Source organism: Ceratotherium simum, chromosome 6 (assembly GCF_057802395.1).
Source record: "Ceratotherium simum simum isolate JZ-2026a chromosome 6, ASM5780239v1, whole genome shotgun sequence".
NCBI classification, from domain to species: Eukaryota; Metazoa; Chordata; class Mammalia; order Perissodactyla; family Rhinocerotidae; genus Ceratotherium; species Ceratotherium simum.
The window spans coordinates 50324445-50347001 of NC_141905.1; the positions used below are offsets into that span (position 1 = coordinate 50324445).

General features: G+C 39.4%; 1 protein-coding gene across 2 annotated transcripts; it reads left to right on the forward strand.

The window, feature by feature from the left end:
- The first annotated feature begins 428 nt into the window (after positions 1-428).
- Positions 429-22340, forward strand: LIPM (lipase family member M). Of its 2 annotated transcripts, none has more exons than XM_087432225.1 (9): positions 429-590; positions 3620-3737; positions 10668-10920; positions 11732-11841; positions 15649-15785; positions 15925-16071; positions 17383-17454; positions 18949-19020; positions 21895-22340. In XM_087432225.1, the coding sequence occupies exons 1-9, from the start codon at positions 444-446 to the stop codon at positions 22162-22164; spliced, it is 1326 nt and encodes a 441-aa protein (XP_087288351.1). In that variant the 5' UTR covers positions 429-443; the 3' UTR covers positions 22165-22340. The 2 variants fall into 2 exon arrangements, with proteins under 2 accessions (XP_087288351.1, XP_087288350.1); XM_087432224.1 differs by having other exon boundaries at positions 444-590; positions 10668-10866.
- Positions 22341-22557: the final 217 nt, after the last annotated feature.

Below are 22557 nucleotides of genomic sequence, written 5' to 3' on the forward strand. Positions count from 1 at the left end.
TAGAAACTTGTAAATGTCTTCTGCAGACTCCATATCTTTCTACCTATCAAAGAAAGATAAAAACTACGAAAAAAAGAAAAAGATGCTCCTTACGGTCCTTATTACCTGATGATGAAGAACAGGGGTTTTATGGGCTGTATCATACGCACATAACTCTAGGTTGCATCAGAGAAAGTTCTACACACCTAGAAGTTAAAGGATTTGTGACTGCAGGTTGTATGAGGAAGTGGGAGGAGCCACGGCATTGGGACATCCTAGACAATGTTTCCATTCTACTTTGTATTCTTTCATTCCTATCACCTAAACTTGTTTAATTTGCTTCCGCATTTGGGGAAGGAATTACAGCTGGAAAATATTTGAAAGAGTTTTTAAACCTGCAGATCCTTCTGACTTTAGAATTAGTTGTTATATTGCCAGGAAAAAATAGATGCAGATGTTGGACCATGTCAAAAATCTTGTTAAGAGAGTGGATTGTTTCACACAGAACGGAAATGTGGCTTCTGATTCTGGTGGCGTATTTGCTCCAAAGAAATGTGAATTCAGGACGAATGCCAACTAAAGCTGTGGATCCAGAAGCATTCATGAATATTGTAAGTTGGGATTTTCCATGTTTTGGGGGAAATGAAGCACCTTACATGTTAATGTTGGTATCTGTGTCTTAACTGCATTATGTATTATACTTATATATGGTGGTGATTTTTGCTAGCAGAGCACAGGCATAAATTAGCATATTGTACTGGAAAGAATGCTAAACTGGGTATGAGTAGACCTGGGTTCTCCTCAAACAAATTCAGTAAACTTGGGCGAATGACTTAATCCCTTTGGGCTTCAAACACAGTTTAACTGTTTTTTAAACTCTTAGGTTCATTATATGAGCAGAGAAAACACTGCAGTATCTTAGGCCAAGCCCTGACCCTTGATTATTTCCGTTTTGTGTGTGCTTTGTATTCTCCTTCTACTTTTTCCCATATTGGAAAGGTGTCAACTCTCCCCTCTTACTCTCAGGACACCCACTTCTAGTAGCATCTTGTACCATTCTAGTCTATTCTTTTTTTCATATTTTGGGCTGGTGACTCCGTTGACTGACAATAAAAAGACTCTAATGAATGCTAGAGAGGGCCTCCTGTGAGTAAAACTCACAAATGATGTAACATCTCTTTAGGCATTCCAGAAAAAATTTTTTACTTACTTTCAAATTCTTAGTTGAGTTTTAATAATGTCTGCCATATAGTAACACTTCTCCCATAGCAGACATTGTGATGAAAGCTGAAAAAATACTATTTCATTTAATCTTCATTGCCCTATGCAGTAGATACAATCATCCCCATTTTTCAAGTCAAGGAACTGAGATTAAACAGGTTAAGCAACTTAAAGTAGGCGACACCACTGATAGGTGGCAGAGCTACAATTTAAATCCAGGCCTGCCTGAACACAAAGCTCATAATTATAACCACTATGCAATAAACCCTTCCAGCTGAGGAGAGGCTACCTCCAGATAAGTAAGATGATCACGTGTAATGTTCATGCTCGATGGATTTGTCACAGATTTGACATGCCTTTATAAAGATTTAAGACCATTTTTACAGATGCTTCCCTGAATAGATTCTAAAACTTTGACAGGCCATAGAAATATTCTGAATCTACATGATGCCAAACAGCAGATTTTCTTTGACCATTCCAACAATTGACTGTCTTTTGATGGTTTGTCCATATAGTTAGCAAATTTGTATAGATCCCTAGGAGCTATTCTTCCGGCCCTGAGAAGGTCCCACACAAATTCCTCTGGGTTATTGGGTGGAGGGAATCTCTTTAGCTGTAAGCAGAGCCAACCTCCCTAGGCCTGGGTGTGCCCAGCGCCTACACACTGTTGAGGCTTCAGGAGCCCTAAGACTAAAATCTATTGAATTGGACTCTGCCATTGAGCAGTTATGCATGGAGAGTCAAAGTAAAATAGAAAATTCATATAATTGCTGGTATAAGTTAAATGAAATAGAATAAAAATGGTTCAGAGTCTGAATGGTTTTGACCTTGTATACTGATTTATATGGATATAATCTACCCTATATTTTGGTATACAAGTGGCTTCATTCACGTATTTTTCTAGCAAGTGTTAATTGAGCACCTATTTGGCCCCTGACACTGTGCTATGCACTGAGGTCACAGAAACATCTAAGAATATCAAAAGCCCTGACTTCATGGAGCTTACAATCCAGTGGGGAAGACAGACACTCAATTACTCATTACAAGAGCAGTGAAATCAAAGAAGAAGAAATCAGAAGAAAACATACAATAGGGGAAGCTAATCCAGGGAATTTAGGAAAGTTTTTCTGAAGAAAAGTTTCTTAATCTGAAGTCTGAAAGATGAATAGGAGTTACTTGAGTGGGTTGGGGTGATTTTTAATTGTCATAGTAGCTAATGCTCATCGAGAACCTACTATGTGCCAGATATTCTAGCTGGTATTATATGCTTATTATCTTTTTACATTCTTTGCAACAATCCCATGGAGTATGAACCATTGGTATACCTAACTTACAGATGAGTAAACTAAGGAATAGGGACGGGTTAACTAGATTTCCCAAGATCATACAGCTAGTTTGTGCATTAGTGTTAGCAGGGTTAAAACTCCAGCAGTGGGACTCCAGGCCCTTCTCTTAACTACTATGCCCTTTGCCCCATATACTACACTTTGGCATTTTGCACTTACCTTTCTCCTCTCTTGTTCCTTTTAAAGCAGCAGCTGATAGAAATAATCCCCTTCTGATGTGGGTGACACAGTGGGCGAAAACAGTGAGGATACTCCGGAGATCTCTGCAGCTTCGTATTTTACAAAGAGTTTCTACATGTAACAACTGTATTGAGTAGGGGTCCTTAACCAGAGGTCCATGTATAGGCAGCAAGGAATCTGAAAACCTTGGAAGTGTATGCAAAAATGTGTTTGTGTGTCCCTGTGTATACCCATTTTTATAGTTCTCCTCAAATTCTCTGAGGGATCCTTAATCCAAAAATGTTAAGAACTACTGCTCTTGAGTCTGTGGTTTTAGAGCTGAAAAGAAGCTTTGGGAATTCATGACCCAGGTTCTCATAAGCTGTCTTGGGACAAGTGCCCCATTGGCTATATTATAATTACCTGATCCCTAACCCAGAGTGGGCCCGGAAATCTCTATGTTTAAGTGCCCCAGATGATTTTGATGCATACCCAGGTTTGGGAGTCAGTGTTCTGGTCCAGTGGTTCTCAAACATTAGAGTGCATCAGAATTTCCCAAGGTGCTTGTTAAAACACAAATTTCTGGGTCCCATCCTCAGAGTCCCCAGTTCAATAGGTTTGGGTGGAAACTGATAATTTGTATTTCTAACAAGTGCTCAAGTGATGCTGATGCTTTTGGTCCAGGGCCCACATTTCAAGAACCATATTCTAGTCCAGTCTCCACATTAAAGATAAATAAAATGAGAACTAGAGAGGATTGGCTAATTTTTCTAAGATAACATAACTAGCTAGGGAAAAGTGAGGAATTTCTTGTCTATGTCTTCCAGCATCAAGGCATCTACTTTTTACTTTTGGATCATTGAGAATATAGCCATACAGAAATGAACTCGAAAGAAATTGTGCTTTTTCCATAGAGTGAAATCATCCAACATCAAGGCTATCCCTGTGAGGAGTATGAAGTCACAACAGATGATGGGTATATCCTTTCTGTTAACAGAATTCCTCAAGGCCTAACGCAACTTAAGAAGACAGGTATGGTTTACCTTATGTCACTCCAACGTGGCAGTCTTCCCTACAGTAAAGACTTTCTTATGATTTGAGTGTGCAGAAGAAAGTCTGGGTTCTTGGCACAGACTGGGGCCCACTGTTCAAGCCAAAATATGGCTTCAGTTCCCCAATGATCCCCCTCACCACCATCCCATCCCCAACTATCTCAGATAAACATAGTGTTTGCTTTTCAAAAGAGACTTTCAAGAAAAGTCCATTTCTTGACCCCTCTAGCACTAAACCCATTCTCTAAACCCCTCCTATACAGATATTCTAGAATATCCACTGATGATCTCTTGAACAGACCACACCAACCTCTGCTCATGAAGAATGCAAACTCCAATAATGTGCCTGGTGCCACGCCTGCACACTTTATATTCCCCATCCAAATGGCTCTTTAAATATTTAAGATGTTGCCCAGCTGTTCACTAAGGTCTTTTTAAGAATCAGGAACTATATATACACTTTTAATATTTGGTACATGTTTCCTTAGTTCATATAATCTCATTTTTTTTTTTTTTTTTGGTATATGGGATTTTCAGCTATTGCTGGCTTTTAAAAAATTCACCTCTACTAATAGTTAAGTGTCCACATCCTCCATCTCTATTTGGCACTATTCCTTTTAATACTCTAGCTCTATGTGTATAGCAGCAACTACATTACTTGTCGTGAGTACAGGTAATATAATTTCTTGTTGTGTTCTTTCTATATGCCAGGTACAATGCTAAGTGCTTTATTTGCATTAGCCTCATTTAACTTTCACAATAATCCTAAGAAATTGCTGCTCACAGAGGTTAAGTAACTTGTCCAGAAAGTCTGTGTTAGTACTTGCTAAACTTGCACTCAAATGTTGCAACACCTGCACTCAAATCAAGATCTGTCTGCCACTGTAGCCATGTTCTTAAGTAGGACCAGAAAATGCTCAGTGAATGCTATTGGTCTCCAGTGTACAGAAACTTCAGGTCTGTTTTGTTCCAAACTACACTTGTACAGCTTTTTGAAAACCAGCTTTTTTTACACCTGCACAGCTGTGCCTTGTCTGTGTCCAGCGTGCTCCCACCTCAGTGCCTTTGAACTTACAGTTCTCCCTCTGGACCCTATCTCATCAGTTATCCCACACTCTTCTTTCGGGCCCTCTTTATCACATTCTTTCTCTGGCCACCCTATTCAAATAGCAGCCTATTGAGGTCGAGCCCTTTATCCTGCCTACTTTTCCTTACGGCACGTCACACCCTCTGATATGACAGATATTTGCTTGTTTATTTATTATCCATCTCCTCCAAGTAGAATGTAAACTCATTGGGTGCAGGGACTTCATCTATTTTGTTCAAGGCTATAACCAGAGCCTAAAAGAGTGCCAAGCACATTGTAGGTGCCAACAAATACATGTGGAATGAATTAATGGATTTTACATAAAAAAATGAAGAGCCCAGAGACAGAACTTTTCACTAAGCCCCATCAATCTTAGAGGGCAAGCAAGACACAATTCTTCCAAGCAATCGAGTGACTGCGGCAGTTCCTAAGCTCAGGGGTCACCTGCAGGCCTATTCCTGGTGGAGTTTTCTCACACCCCATTCGTTTAGACTGTCCACTCTCTGCTCAGGAGTTTGGAGTTCAAGGCATCAGCCTTTTTGGTCCAGTGGGCGCAGAATACCCCCCTCTAGTGGCTGACGTTGTTCCTGCAGCTCCCATTGGCCTTTTCAAAGAGGAAATCTCCCTGTACTGAAAGAAAAAGGATTTCTTACTGTCTCTTCAAAAAGAGGGCCAAGGAAATTCAAACTGAAAACAACTGAAAGATGTCTATAAGCTTGTGACAAAAGCCTTTTTAAAATCTTAATTCATCAAATAAGCATTGTTAGCTTCAACTATTTACATCAAGAGAAAAAATGGGGGCCAGCCTGGTGGCATAGCACTTAAGTTCGCGCATTCCACTTTGGCGGCCCAGGGTTCACCAGATCGGATCCCGGGCGCAGACTTACTCACCGCTCACCAAGCCCCGCTGAGTTGGTGTCCCACACAGAACAAATAGAAGGACCTACAACTAGGACGTACAGCTATGTACTGGGGCTTTGGGGAGAAAAACACAAAAAGAGGAAGATCGGCAACAGATGTTAGCTCAGGGCCAATCTTCCTCAAAAATAAAAAATTAAATTAAATTAAAAAAAGAAAGAAAATAAGCTAGGCCATCCTCAGAAATGACAGCTTTTCTAAGAGTAGTCCTTACACATTCACCTGCTGGCTATAATTTAAATGAATGGCCATGACTTACAGGATATTTGAGATGATGTAACTCATCTATAAGCCAATTCTCTCAGTAGGTGAACCACAAGTACAAACTATACTGCTAAGTCCGTCCAAGCTGACCCCAACCATGGAAAATGTCCTGAGGATTCCAAAGGGGAGCATTCATCCACCTTGGTTTGATCACCTTGTGCTGAGGTCACCTCCTTGAGGGCTAAGAGAATGAACTCAATGACCAGACATAAAGGAAAACCTAAAGTAACTTTGAGATCCTTTCTCCTGGTCCTGCACTACCAGCCCTCATGTTCTCTTCCCAGAGGGATAAAATGAGACAAATCGAATTCATGAAGATTGCCCAAATGCTGGTAGAGTGTGTTGTACAAAGGCCTTTGTCCTGTAGGGAGACTGCATATAGACTCAGTTCACTGAATACCAGGAGCTACCGTCTTATACGAGGTCAGGCAGCATACTGGATGCCTGATGCACAATATCTCCGTTAACCCCCAAAACCCCATGAGGTGAGCCATTGCATCCTCGTTTTGCTAATGAGGACACTGAAGCTCAGAGAATCACTGCCTTAGAAACTTATAGTACTAACAACAGCAGCAGCAATAAAGCTCCTTTCTACTATAGGCCTATTCTAAGCCAAGACATTATGTACGTTCATTATCTGATTTAATTCCCACGAGTCCTGTCAAGAGCATGATGTTTTTTCCTCCTACAGGCACAGCATTTTCTTAATCTTTCATTATTATTTGCTAATGTCAAAAATGATATATTTACCTTAATTTACTTAACATGTTAGAATCTCTAAAGCCCTTAATTCTTCTTTACCTCTGTGATGTTTTCATAAATTTTATTGTGATATAATTTCAAACTTACAGAAAGTTTCCGGAAATAGTAAAAGGAACAGTCATATAGCCTTTGCCCTGACTTACCAGTTGTGAATTACATTTTGCCCACATTTACTTTATCATTCCCTCTTTCTCTTCTTATCATTTTACTTTTTAAGAAACCTTTGATAGTAAGTTTAAGACATCATGCCCATTTACCCCTAAATTCTTCAATATGTGTTTCCTAATGTCAGGGAGAAAAAAAGACTTTTTCCCCTATGCATCTTAGATTCTCAACTGGGGCCCTGGAAATTAGGCTAACAAAAGACAGATTAACAAGAGAAAAATGGGCAGAGGTTTAATAGCATGTGCATCCCACGTACACGTGGGTGCACTCAGAGATGATAACTCAAAAATGTGGTTAGAATTTGGGGCCTATATATCTAACTTAGTAGGGGAAAGGGAGGGGGAGAAAGAGCACTATAGAAAAGCAAATGACTTTTTGGAAAGATAACTGGGCCCTTAGGAGGACGATGGGAGATATGCTAGTTTGTGACAATATCTCTCTGTTGTGGTGCCAACATCTCATCTCCAAGAAGAGAAGATTAGAATTGCTCCTGGGGAGGGATTCAGGACAATGGAGTTGTTTTGGGAGGCCCTGCTTTTAGGCAGATAAAGGATTTATATATGTGTCTGTCGATTGATGAATGGATAAAGAAGATGTGGTATATATGTATATACATATACACAAATAGTATATAATGTATATATAATGAAATATAATTCAGCTGTAAAAAAGAAGGAAATCCTGCCATTTGTGACTACATGGATGTAACTGGAGGATATTATGCTAAGTAAAATAAGCCAGACAGAGAAAGACATATACTATATGATCTCATTGATGTGTGGAATCTAAAAAAAAAAAAAAAAAAGTTGAAGTAACAGAAACAGAGAGAAGAATAGTGGTTACTAGGGGCTGATGGGTGGGGGAAATAGGGAGATGCTGGTGAGCACATCTTCAGCTGTAAGAGGAATAATTTCTAGGTATCTAGTATATTAGCACAGGGACTATAGTTAACATTATTATGCTGTATACTTAAAATTTACTAAGAGAATAGATCTTAAGCATTCTCACCACAAAATAAAAAGTAACTGTGTGAGGTGATGGATGTGTTAATTAATCTGATTGTGGTAATCATTGCACAATGTGTATATATATATCAAAACATCATGTTTTATGCTGTAAATGTATACAATTTCACTTGTAAATTATACATCAATAATGCTGGAGGAAAAAAGAAAAAAAATTTTAAAAAAGCTAATATCACCATTATTGGGACAAGTCATCATCATGTACTTCGTAATACAATGCACTGAGAAGGACGCACCTTCACTTCTGTGGTATTTTTGCCAAAATATATAACCTGAATCACATCATGAAGAAACATCAGACCAACCAAATTGAAGAACATTCTATAAAATAACTGTCCAAAACTTTTCAAAAATGTCAAAGTCAAAAAAGACAAAGAAAACCTGAGGAGTCTTTCCAGTTTATAAAGGCAACAAAGAGACGTAATCAAATGTGGTATATGATCCTGGATTAGATTATTGACCAGGAAAAAAAAAAGGCTATAAAAGATTTTGGCACAATTAACGAAATTTGAATGTGGATTATGGATTAGATACTAATATCAATCAGCGTTAGTTTCCTAATTTTTATAAATGTATTGTGAATATAGAAGAGAACATCCTTCTCAGTGAAGAGGATCAGGATATGACTCCCCCCCAGATATGTCTCTTTGGCATAAGAATTATTCTGAGTTGAAGACATTTGAATTCCTGAAATCCCTTATCTGCCTAAAAGACTGTCTGTCTGAAATCGACACACACACACACACACATATATATACCACATCTTCTTTATCCATTCATCAGTCAACACGTCAACACTTAGGTTGTTTCTATATCTTATAATGCTGAAAAAAAAATGGGAGTGCAGCTATCTCTTCGAGATACCAATTTTGTTTCCTTTGGATACATACCCAGAAATGGGATTATGGGATCATATAGTAGTTCTATTTTTAATATTTTGAGAAACTTCCACATTGTGTCCTGTGATGGCTGTACCAATTTACATTCCCATGCACAGTGCACAAGGATTCCCTCTTCTCCATATTCTCACCAATACTTGTCATCTCCTTTTTTTTTTTTTGGTGAGGAAGATCAGCTCTGAACTAATACCTGTTGCCAACCCTCCTTTTTTGCTGAGGAAGATTGGCCCTGGGCTAGCATTGGTGCCCATCTTCCTCTACTTTATATGTGGGACGCCGCCACAGCATGGCTTGATAAGTGGTGCGTATGTCTGCACCCGGGATCAGAACATTCGAACCCCGGGCCGCCCAAGTGGAGCACGTGAGCTTAATCACCACGCCACTGGGCTGACCCCTGTTATCTCTTCTTTTTGACAAAAACCATTCTAACAAGTGTGAAGTGATTTCTCATTGTGGTTTTGATTTGCATTTTCCTGATGATTAGTGAAGTTGAGCACCTTTTCATGAAATTGGCCATTTCTATGTCTTCTCTGGCAAAATGTCCATTCAGATCTTTTACCCGTTTTTTAATCAGGTTATTTGTTTTTTTGCTATTGAGTTATGCAAGATCCTAGTATATTTTGGATATTAACCTCTTATCAGATACATGGTTTGCAAATATTTTTTCCCATTCCATAGGTTGCCTTTTCACTCTGTTGATTGTTTCATTTGCTGTGCAAAAGATTTTTAGTTTGATATAGTCCCAATCGTGTCTTTTTGCTTTTTTTGCCTATGTCTTATCCAAAAAAATCATTACCAAGACCAATGTCAAGAAACTTCTTCCCTAAGTTTTCTTCTAGAAATTTTATGGTTTCAGGTTTTACATTTAAGTCTTTAATCCATTTTGAGCTAATTTTTGTGAGTGGTGTAAGTTAGGGGTCCACTTCCATTTGGTGATATTAGCTTTCATCACTACGGTAAAGTGGTGTCTGTCAAGTTCTTCTACTGTAAAGTTAGTGTTTTTCTCTTTGTAATTAGTAAATAATGAGGAGATACTTCCAGTATATGTAAATATCTTGTATTTCTTCAAATTTTCACCCAAAATTTTAGCCTCCATTGATGATTTTATAATGCCATCAATCTTTCTATATTTATTAATTGGCATTATGCTGTAACTAAGAGCTTTTCCTTCTCCCCTAATTATTTGTTTATTCATGTATTGATATCAATATGGACTTAATACATTCTTAACTTATTCAGTGGGGTGTAATTTATTACTATCATTATTTATTCTGATGCTCAAATTTTCCCATATTGTAACAGTGGGACTTCCTTCAAGCTGGCTTGTGGGTCCTTTTGATATGAAGGACCTGTAATCATTAAACCATTTTATATATATATATGTCTGTACATATAGATATATATATGTATATATATAATATATATATAATTATCTTAATCATTATACTATACCACCTCCAATGTCCTCTGAGGTGCCCAGACAAGTCTAGTAATAGCAATAACTACACAAGAACAACAATGGAAACTCAACTTTATTGATTCTTTCTCTGAGCCAGGCATTGTGCCATCTGCTCCTTGGGCCCTCTTTTATTTACTCTTAACAAAAATTCTATTTTTCTGAAGAGGAAATCAAGTCACAGAAATGTTAAGTAACTGGCCAAGACAATCAAGCTAGCAAGCAGCTGTGTCAAGATTTGAATGCAGGTTTGTCTAACTCGAAAGCCTTCACGCATTCAAGGAAAACAAGAAAGGTGGAGAACATGTCCCACAGTTGAAGTTCTCTTTCGTAGGTTCCAGGCCTGTAGTGTTACTGCAGCATGGCCTGCTTGGAGACGCTAGCAACTGGATTTCCAACCTGCCCAACAACAGCTTGGGCTTCATTCTGGCAGATGCTGGTTTTGACGTGTGGATGGGGAACAGCAGAGGAAACACCTGGTCTCGGAAACACAAGACCCTCTCCATAGACCAAGATGAGTTCTGGGCTTTCAGGTACATGAAAATCTTGAGAGTGGAAGTAGACATGGATGTCTTTGGAAGAACTGGGTAAAAAATTATGGCTTCTAGTATTTGGATAATTTACTTTGGTTGGGTCATCAATATTATAACATGATATTCCCTATCTTAATTAACAGTGATTCTTTTGGGGAAGTGGTGGGGAAGATTGGGTTCCCCAAGTGGAAGTTTGGGTCTGGAGAATGGGGTGAGACTGGTGGTTGGTGTCAGGTTATTGAGACTGGAATTAGAGAAGTGTGGGTCCATTTCCCTGTAGATGGATATCCTGGGACTAACTCTTCCATGAATGATGACAAGGACTAGCATCCCCAGGAGGAGATAAGACAAGGCAACATTAAAGATATAAGGGAAACTATTAAGCCTTAGGGACCATCAATTTGACTAACATGTCTCTCACACTCCTCCAAAGGTTTTTAATGTTTTCGTTTAAATTACCTATTGACATTTAACCTGCTCTTTATCCGTTTCATCAGAGAAGGTCCCCTGCAACATCTTTAATACTTTTCATATAAATGAATCTTCATGGTCTTGTGCTGTTCTGCTAACAGAATAACAGGACACCTCCTCTAGGAGGTGGATCATGTGCTCAGTAAATATTCATTGAAGATAATTATCGCTCTATGATAACATCTGGAGAAAACAGCAATTTGTTAACAACTTGTGACCCCAGAGGCACTCATGCATCACAGGTTTGAAACTAGTCTGTTCTGAGTGTTGTGAGGAGTGCGGTAAACAAGCTGTTGGGGCTGACGACTCAAGGGCTCGTTTGTAAATCCAGGGGGCTGCTTTTGTTGGTTTCTGATTATAATTTTTCATATAACTTTGTCTTTTCCCCTTGTAGTTATGATGAGATGGCTAGGTTTGACCTTCCTGCAGTCATAAAATTTATTTTGCAGAAAACAGGCCAGGAAAAGATTTACTATGTCGGCTATTCACAGGGCACCACCACGGGTAGGTTCAAAAGAAAGCAGGTTTGTATACTCAGAAAAAATGTAAGCATATGGTGCGCAGCTATGCCTGGTCTCAGTCGTTTCTAACTTCTCTCAGTTCTGGCCTCATCCTCTTCAGTGACTCTAAGGGCTGCGGGAAATGGGGCCTAGATCAAGGGACACCTGTGGTATGGTAGAAAGAGCACGGGCTTTGAAGTCAACCAGATGTGGATTCAAATACTGGCTCTACCACCTCTTAGGTAAATGTCCTTGAGTAAATTATTTAATCCCTCTGGTCTCAGTTTCTTCATGTATAAAATGGAGATAATAACTCCCTCTAAGGGGTGTTAGAGGTGTTTGGACTACTCAGTATGATCATATATATAAGATCTGTGAAGGCAGGTATTTTGTCTAAGACACAGCTGTAAGAGCAGTTCCTGGCACATAGTATGCACTCAATAAACGCATTGAACAAGTGAAGCCCTGAGTTCAGTGTCTGGCACATAATAGGCAGTCAATATGCAGTAAGCATTGTCATCATATTACAAACAGAACTGATGGGGGATTTTACTCAAGTCTTTTTCTTTTCCTTCTAATGCCAATGTCTGGAATGATGTGCTGGTGTCCTTTTGCTTTTGATGAATTTGTGAGAAACCTTAACTCATGGCACCTGCAGGATTCAGGTCACCCACTTGGGGAGATGGAAGTGAGACTGTGGCTATCCTGGCCCTATATCAGACCAAAGCCAATAGGAAAAATATGTTTGGCTTAGATTAGGATGAAGGAAGATCAAGAGAGGCACAGTGTGTACCATGAAGAGAAGCTGTCTAGAAGGGGCTGGAAAGAGCTCTTTACCTTCATCCTGAGCCAAAACCAAAGTTGAAGGCCAGGGTGAGAACTTCTAAGGAGGCAGGCGAGCACTCGCTTAGAGGAAGCAAAATTTACTCTTGAACCAGGACAGCCATGTTTAGGTAGCAGGACAGGATTTATACTCGTTATTATGGAAATTTGAAGTTTTGTGAACAATTGACTTTTGCTCTCTCTCTTGTCTGTGATTTAGTATCATCCCCATGTCACCTCAGCCTTTATAATGCTAATAATTGCCTTTTATGAGCACCTACTAACTGCCAGCCATTGTATATGTATCATTTTGCCTCATTCCTTTACTGCATATCCGCAAGAATATGCAGTGGAGATTTGTATCCCTATTTTACAGATAAACAAATTATGGCTTAGTGAAAGAGCTTGACCACAGTTGCTTACACAGTGAGCAGACCACAAAGCCAAGACCCATACTTATGTATTCAAAGTGCATGCTACATACCCACTATATACTGAGGTTTGTAAGTTGGACAAAAATTAGACTCATATATTCCTCTACTTCTAAAAGAGTTTTAGCTCCATTTCTACAGTTGTAGGAGATTCTTATATCAAATTCCTTCAAAAAAAATAGAAAAAGATGAGCTATGAAACCCCTTGTCATATTTAAAGCACTGTGAATTTAGATCAATAGTGGGAAAACCTCAGCCATTTTTTAGTTACCTCACACTTCTTGTTCCTTTAATTAAACAACACATCATGGAGTCTTAAGCCATTTGGTTTCTAAGACCTCAGCAGACCATCCAGTCACTTTGGCCACTGATACTGATTTGCCAATTGATTTCATTTTGCAAAAGTTCACAAAAATCACCAAATATTATCAGCAAGCCATGAATTCACCTTTTGCTACCTGTTTATCTCCTGGAATGGAGTGGCCACTCTACCTCTCCCTGAAATTCCTCAAATTTAGTCTCTGTCCTCAAGCAAATGGAGGATAAAGTACTTGCTCTGAGGTATTTCAAGGAAGAAAAAAGCCACCGTTGGAGGGGGCTGTTCAAAACTTATGTAAGTCCAATGCTTTCTAGGGAAGTCTCTCATGTCTCTTATGTACCAAATCGCTGAAGTCGCTCTTACTAGTCACATCCTAAGGAAAGAGTCTGAGACTCATGGCAAATCTGGTTGGCAAAGACTAAACTCTATGGCCTGCAGCCCCTGGCCACTGACTTTTATTAAGAAGATAGTGCGTGTAGTTTAACCCACAGGATTAACCTGACTCCAAAGTAGGGTAAGCGTAGTGGAATAGTGGGCTATTTTTGTTTAATTCTCTTCTTTCTCTCTTATTTGTATAAAGCTTGTCACTATCTGTATTGGGAAGGGAAGATGTGATTCATTACAGCTTCTTAGGTACTATCACGCTATCAGAGGCTCTTTTCCTATAGAACTTTCTCAGAAATCATTTATGATCATTGCAATGACATTATGTCAAAAATAAAATCGAATTGTGAATCTGTTCTAATGACTGAAGGGCTCTTGGAACTAAGGGCATAAGTTCATGTGGCTCATTTTTAATTGATGCTGTCTAGTAAATGAAGAGTCTGACTCACATTTTCTTTTCCATATTTTTCCATAATATTAACTGATTCAAGTGATGCTAGCTTTCACCATGTACTTCATAGAAAGAACACTAAAATGTTGCACTTGTTCCAACTCTAACATCCAGAGGCCTTTAAAAGAATTTTTTTATCTATACTCAAATTGTTCAACTTGACATGAAGACAAAGATGCTAATGATGAGGCTAAATGCTTTTTCAAGAGAAAGGAGAGGGCACAAATGCATAGGATTCTTCTAGTAGTCAACCAGGGAGCTGTTAATACGGAGAACTTGAACTTGCTTTGCATAAAGAGAAATATTGCTGGTAGAAGTTATCTAGAGTTCTCAGATCTTGACATTTGAGGGGAGTTCTAAAATGGTCAGAATTAAGCTGGAATATAGTTTAATGTATTTTCAAGCCAGTCCTACTGATGGTACAACTGAGACAGCACAAACTAATAACAGGTCACTCTTGGGCCTGCCTTTGCGTGTGGCTGGCAAGCCTAATCACATGGAGGAAAAAGCAGGGAAGGAATCAGTCTTTCTTAATATGCACTTACCTTCCAGAAGCTAGACAGAAGTCATGTGATTCTAGTTTTCCTCTGCACAGCCCCTCTCCCCAAACCTGCAAATATCAGAGGGTACATGGGCCTTTTGAAATAAACACACAGTATTTCAAATACAATAACTATGCTATGGCTTTGTATTATAGCTTTTTTCTCCCAAAGTATCCACAGGGATCGTCCCTATACAGTGGTAATTCCGGGAATTTGTCCCTATTTTATAGGTGTAGAAACTAAAGCAAAGTCTGACTTACCCAGAGTGCCTTATCTAGTCTATGACAAAAATGAGAGTTGGAATCCAGTTCACTAGACAACTAGTCTACTAGATTACATTACAGTTTGGGTTTCAAAAAAGTTAGGGATGAAGGAAAACCAGCAAAACCCTTCTATCTCAATACCCATTATGTTTCAGAACACGCTTATTATCAGTAAACAAGGCGATTTCTGTAGTTCTCAATTTCTTTCACTGGAAAGTAGAGATTTATTAAAAATACCTCACAACCATCTTAGAATTAAATGAGGTAAGAACCATGAAAATCCCCAGCAAAGTGTCTAGCATATAGTTACTTCTCAATATATATATTTTTTCCAAGTCCATATTATTCATTAATGCATTAATTTAAATAATTTATTTAATTCAATAATTTACTGAAAACCTGCTACTGGAAAACAAATATGTTAGGTGTCAGAGGGAACACAGAGAAGTTTTTGCTGCTGGTGTTTATCCCCTGCAAGGAGCTTATAATTTCATAGGATTAACTCTCACACATAATTACTGAAATATCTGAATAAAACTAAGCATTTGATGAGTTCTAAGATATTCAGTATTCACACTGACACATTTCTTCTCTTGCAGGCTTTATTGCATTTTCCACTATGCCAGAGCTGGCTCGGAAAATCAAAATGTATTTTGCTTTAGCGCCCATAGCCACTGTTAAACATGCGAAAAGCCCTGGGGCCAAATTTTTGTTGCTGCCGCATATGATGATCAAGGTATGTGACTCCTCAGACACTTCCTTGTCTTCGTAGAGGAGTCTTCCACCCCAATTTGCTGAGACATACACTTTTAAATTAAAGCCACTTCTTTTTTGCTATAGTGTAATGACTACTATTTCACTTCATATTTTTACAGGGATTGTTTGGCAAACAAGAATTTCTGTACCAGACCAGATTTCTCAGACAGTTTATTATTTACCTTTGTGGCCAGGTGATTATTGATCAGATTTGTAGCAATATCATATTACTTCTGGGAGGATTTAACACAAACAATATGAACATGGTAAGTAGGTGCCCAGTAACTCCTCAGTTTCCCAAAGCAAAACTAGGAATTATTAGTCTCACTCCTTGAAAGTGAGCTAATGCCAATGAAGACTTAGAGAAATCCTGGTAATTCAGTTTTCTCCAAATCATAATAATATGCGGGAAATGCTTTAACACGGGCTGAGGCAAGGTTAACGTAAGGGCATTGCTAGGTATTAACTTCATGGATTAGAGATGGAAGGGGTCTAAAAGCAGCTTTGCTACAGTGAATTAGCAGATGGAAAAAAGTGACTAGAAGCCCGTAGTCAAAGAGAGAACTACCATGGATCATCCACCTCTTTTTCCTACTTGGGTCCTTCTGGTTTGTAGTTCAAGTCCTTTGATAGGACGTTTGGGAGTTTCAGTGTGGCTTAGGCAAAGCTACCAGTTGGTGGGTGCCACAGTGTGGCTTCCCCAGGAAGCATACTCTGAGATGGAGATTACGCAGAATGATTTGGGTTATACCCTTAGGGTAACACTCAGAGAAGGAAAGGAAAGAGGATTTGATAGATGAAAAAGTTAAGCCGTGGTGCAGTCCCAACGGGAGCCTCAGTTGATCTTACAGGAATTTGTGAAGATGGGATGACCCTTCAAGAGCTGTCTCAAGTTAGAGTGAGAGGGCTGGGTCTTTGTACCCCCACATCAACCACTCATTTAGTGCAGATGACATCAGTAATGAGGGAGACACTGGGCTAGGCAGCTCTCTGCACCTGGGACAATCCCCTAAGGAGACCCGACAGTGACGGACAGTCTGCCAGCAGCACTCCCAGCAGCTGGAAAAACTACGTATTTAATTCCTGAAGAATTTTTTCTTCTTTTTTATTAATAATATGATTAGTAGCTACCATTTGATAAGCAGTTATTATGCACTAGGCTACGTTTTTCCCTGTAACAACCCTATGAGACAGGTATTACCAATATCCCCACTTTACAGATGAGTATCCTGAAATTTAGATTTAGGATTAAATAACTCTCCCAGATTCACCTAAAAATGAAAAGGCAGACCTAGAATTTGGATACAGGCCAATTCTAGAGTCCTCACCCTTAATTACTCTAGTAAAGTTTTTTAAAAGAAGAAGTCATGTCTTTAATAAGTTATTCTCAGATGAAAGATACAGTTGCCCAGAAATACATTTAGTGGCATTTTTTATTTATGTGCATGTGTATATTACTGTTTCATGGTAAGCGCTGATAATTTAATGATGTTCCCATCTCTGGAGATTTGGTCTTGACAAGTTGCACATCTCATAAGTTTTTCCATGTCCCACAAAACACTTATGCTTTGTTACAGAGCCGAGCAAATGTATATGTTGCTCATAATCCTGCTGGAACATCTGTGCAAAATATTCTACACTGGAGCCAGGTAAGAAGGTTGAATTTGTGGTCTTTGCTAAGGGTCTTGGTGCATTTTGTCTGGAATAGTCAAAGGATGCCCTTTTAATAGTCCGGAATAAATTATTTCTTATTTATTCCAAGATGAAATGTGATCCTGTCAACGCTGTTTCAACTGTGAATTTGATCTGGAACATTGAAACTTGTCAGGAGATGGGAGGAAAGGATTGGCCCAAGGACATCTTTGGTGGACCTTAAAAATGTGAATTCAGATGGTCCAAGTGAGACCTTTCTCAGTGAGACCATCTCTCAAAGATGAGGCTGGAGGGCCGGCCCTGTGGCTTGGCAGTTAGGTGCGCGCACTCCGCTGCTGGTGGCCCTGGTTCAGATCCCAGGTGCGCACCGACGCACTGCTTCTCCAGCCGTGCTGGGGCCGCGTCCCACATACAGCAACTGGAAGGCTGTGCAACTATGACATACAACTATCTACTGGGGCTTTGGGGGAAAAAAATAAATTAATTTAAAGAAATTAAAAAAAAAAAAAAGATGAGGCTGGAGATCATGTTTCCAGATTCTTCTTGCCTCCTCCAGCAGCATAGTCATGTAGTAAAAAAAAAAACTGCTAAATTGGAGCCTGATTACCCGAAGAGGTTTTCCCAGGAGTCCTTTGCGCTGCAGACCACACCTGCAGTCACAGGAGGAAAGGCCCTGATTACCAGTCCCATGAACCAGGGAAGTGTGGTTGATCTGAGGTGAAACATTCCAAACTGATTCAAGGAATGTCATTATTCTTTCATGTAAGAAGAAGCACTGAGCCTAATATAGCCCACTATAGATAATACTATAGAGTGCCCCCAACTGGCTGTGGAAATAAGAATGGATATAAAGACAGGAGCTAGAGCATAATTAACCTTAGAAACTCATCTACCAAAAACACTACCTTGTAAAAAAAAAAAATGGGGGCACTTAACTCAAGCAGAGAGTGTTAAGAATAGTGATAACATCTATATAAATCACAAATATTGATCCTATTTGTTTTCTAACGATTTAGAGCCTAATCAAATTGTCCCTCTAAGATTATTGTCATATTTTAGTATGGGGGGTGGGCAGCTGAGTGTGTGTGTGAGAGAGAGAGAGAGAGACATTTTATGATCAAAACCAGAGACGGATTCTGCACTGGATTACATTTTGGTCACTTTTGCCAGAATCACCACATTGCACAACTCCAGGGGGGCTTTCCCACTGCAGCCTAACAGAGCTGTGCAGAACACTCATCCACACAGACTACTATGGGGGTGTACTTTCTGGAGTTGTAGAACGTGGTGGTCCAGTATTTCTGTAGTACATTTTTCTCTCTGAAAGTGCCTTATTCTTGCCTTTTCACTTTAATGCTGAAGGGAGGAGCAGCCTCAGCCTTTGCTTTCTGCTTCCCTCACTGTTACAGACTTGGTAGCACATTTTCACACCTCTCCCTATCCTTATCCAGTGATACATTTGAACCATGTAAATTTTTGTTTCCTTCTAGGCTGTGAATTCTGGGGAACTCCAGGCATTTGACTGGGGGAGTGAGACCAAAAATCTGGAGAAAGGCAATCAGGTAAGAAAATCAAGTACCTTCTGCTGAAAATATATCCTTTCAAAATGCATGAGAGGGAAGTTATGGCAGCAGTTTTTTTTTAGAGATGGGAATAAAATACGAGAATTCAAGCAGAAAGTAATAGTTAGGGTTTGACTCCATTCAAAAACGGGAAAGTTCAAAACTTAGCCAAGAGGCTTTTAGGATAAAAAAAAACCTTTTATAATGGAGTAGGAGGACTTTTTTTGATAGGGCTGCCTCTGTGAACAAGGCACTGGGATTCCTGGGAGCAAGATGGGATAGATTTAGTGAAGGGAGGATTGTGCTCTCTGGTAACTACTAGAAGGATCCTTTTAGGATCAAAAAAAAAAAAAAAACCCAACCAGGAATGAGGATGGCAGGGGTGAGGTCATTTCATGGTACAGTAAAAAGAGCATTAAATGGCAAGTGAAGATTATGGTGTTCGTCTTGCCTCTACGCTATAAACTTGTGTGATCATGGATAGGCTGCTTTGATTCTTCAGGCCTTGATTTATCTTTAAAATAAAAATTATTGAACTAGATAATCCCTAAGACTTCTCCCTAGTCACACTTTTTTAATTAATCTGTAATTTGCAAGTGAAAAAGTGAAAAAAAAAGTTATTACATTACCCAAGAAAATGTGTAGTCGATGCTATCGCATAAAATTAAAAATAAAAGTTGTGAAGACTCAGAAGTAGATATTATACTCTTCTGAGCATAAAATCTTCACTGAAGATTATCAGTTAGCTTGTTTGTGAATGTAAACAAGTGTTGACCATACAAACACAAAGCTGGAGAGAGCCAAGTAGACACATCTTTAGGTTAACTTGACATCCATTTCCATACATCAGACTAGATATAAAAGACTAGGAAACTGCACAGACTGTGTAGGGCCCTGCAAGAGCAAACTCTCAATCACAGGTATCAGCTACTTCACTATTTCCTAAAACATGTCTTTAGAGAAAGCATTCCAGTTCCAAAATAGATTTATCAACATTTAATGTCCTGAGTTCTACAGAAAGTGACACGTGCAGAGTAGGTGCCAGAAAATGGTCATGGAAAGGAAGAGAAAACACACATACGAAAAGATGTGATAAAATCACAGAATCTTAGAGCTAGACCTGACATTTAGTTCAGTCTTTTCACCTGTAAGATGAGAAACAAATATTACTGGCTCCATAGAATATTCCAACCTTTCATACTAAGTTAGGCTATAAAAGGTGGTTCTGATCACCAAATTCCAAATTCCAACATGTGATGGTGGGGAGAGTTTCCCCACACCAACAAGCAATTCTCAGACACCAGCTGGATGTCATATGGTTTAACGCAATTCTGACACTATTTAGCCGAAAATAGCATCATATCCTGCAGGTTAAGGGCTCAGTCCCACAAAACTGTCCTCCAATTCAGATGCCAATCCCAATCCCAGGTTGTTATCTGTGCTTCTGACCAACTAACTATAAATCAGAGATTCCAATAACCCCCTCCTCAGGTTCGATTAATTTGGTACATCGGCTGACAGAACTCAGAGAAACATTTTACTTACTAGATTATCGGTTTATTATAAAAGGATATAACTCAGAAACAGACAGATGGAAGAGATGCATAGGGCAAGGCATGTGGGAAGGGGCACTGATCCCATGCCCTCTCCAGATGCACATTCTCCCTGCATTTCCACTTGTCCACCAACTTGGGAGCTCTCTGAACCCTGTCTTTTTTGGGTTTTTATGGAAGCTTCATTACACAGACATGATCGATTAAATCATTGGCCGTTGTCCATTGAACTCAATCTCCAGTCCCTCCCCCTCCCTGGAGGTCCGGAGGTGGGACTGAAAATTCCAGCCCTCTAAACACATGCTCAGCTCCACTGGCAACCAGCCTTCATCTAGTTCCAAGTCACCTCATTAACCAAAAAAAGACACCTTTATGGCTCTCATCACTTAGGAAATTCCAAGGGATTTAGGAGGTCTGTGGCCAGAAACAGGGATGAAGACCAAATATATATTTCTTATTATAAATCAGACTATCACAGGCTATAGCTCCTAGTTCTTAGAAAGACACAAAAAGAAACAGGAGCTGCCAGGATTGGAACGTTGGGTCCAGGGTGGATTTTCTGAGTGAGAAATGGGCTTCGACATTTCTGTTGAAAGTTCTGGGTGCTGATTAACCTCAAGGGCTCAGCCAGCCAGGCTGATCTAGCAGTTCTGCTTGAATAAGGGAAGTTCTCAAGAACTAGGAATCCTAGATACCCTTCTTTGGGTTATGGGGGACTGGAGCAGGGATCTAATTTTTACCTCCCATTGGCTCAAACCACCCAAATTCCAGTACTATTGACTTCCCTCCTGTTTTTGGAGACACAGTCAAGCTGGCCTGCCTTAAGGGCTTTCTGTTAACACAGCAAGTCTCTGAAGACCCAGAGGCCTTCTCAATAGGTTCCATTCTCTTGTCTTTCTCTCTAGAATATCTCTAACTCTGGCCTCATGAAAGGTTTGTGAAATTCTTTAAAAGGATGGGAACATTGTCTTCTAAAGGCAATTTATGTGTAAAATATTTATTAACAAGAAGAAAAAGAATTGAACATTATTTAATGCCTAAAGTACTAGGCAATTTACCTATTTTCTCATTTAGCCTAGTAACTTATTATAGATATCATCCCCATTTCACAGATGAAGAAACTGAGGTTTAGTGAGGTCAAGTATTTTTACCTTAAAGTAGGGACTGGAAGAGAAACTCTTCATGCAGTTCTATATGGCTCTAGTGCCCATTAACCTTTGGTCACAAGACAGGGTATATTTACTATGTTTATTTGGAGTGTAAATTATGAGTTTGGAAGTCCAAATGTTATCTACAGTTAAAAACTATTCCTTTTCTCTAGCCAACTCCTGTAAGGTACAAAGTTAGAGACATGACGGTTCCTACAGCCATGTGGACTGGAGGTCAGGACTGGCTTTCAAATCCAGAAGATGCGAAAGCACTGCTCTTGGAGATGACCAATCTCATTTACCACAAGAACATTCCGGAATGGGCTCACTCGGATTTCATCTGGGGTTTGGATGCTGCTCATCGCATGTACAATGAAATCATACATCTGATGAAGGAGGAGGAGACCAACCTTTCCCAGGGAATGTGCAGGGTCAGATTATGAGGTATCTGACAGTGACAAGCCTTAGGAGAAACCTCATGGAAAATGGGGCTGGGGTCCAGGAATGGAAGATTTTAAGGATTTTTGAAATTGGAAACCTACCACATCAGTAGAAGGGAGGTAGAGAAGGGAGGGCAGAGATAGAGTAGATGTTCCTTCAGAGTTCCTGCATTTGGCACTAAAACTGACATTCAAATTTTTTTTCAGTTAATTAAACTACTCATTGAGTGAACATAGGTTTCATATGCTATCATATATTCCACCATTTTGAAGGGTGGGTTTTATCCAGTAGCTAGAAATTATCTAGACATTCTCTATGCCTCCCTAAAATTTTTTTTTTTCTATGAGCCACAGTTTTTGAGCAATAAAGTAAAATGACAAATTGGGACAGAGGTC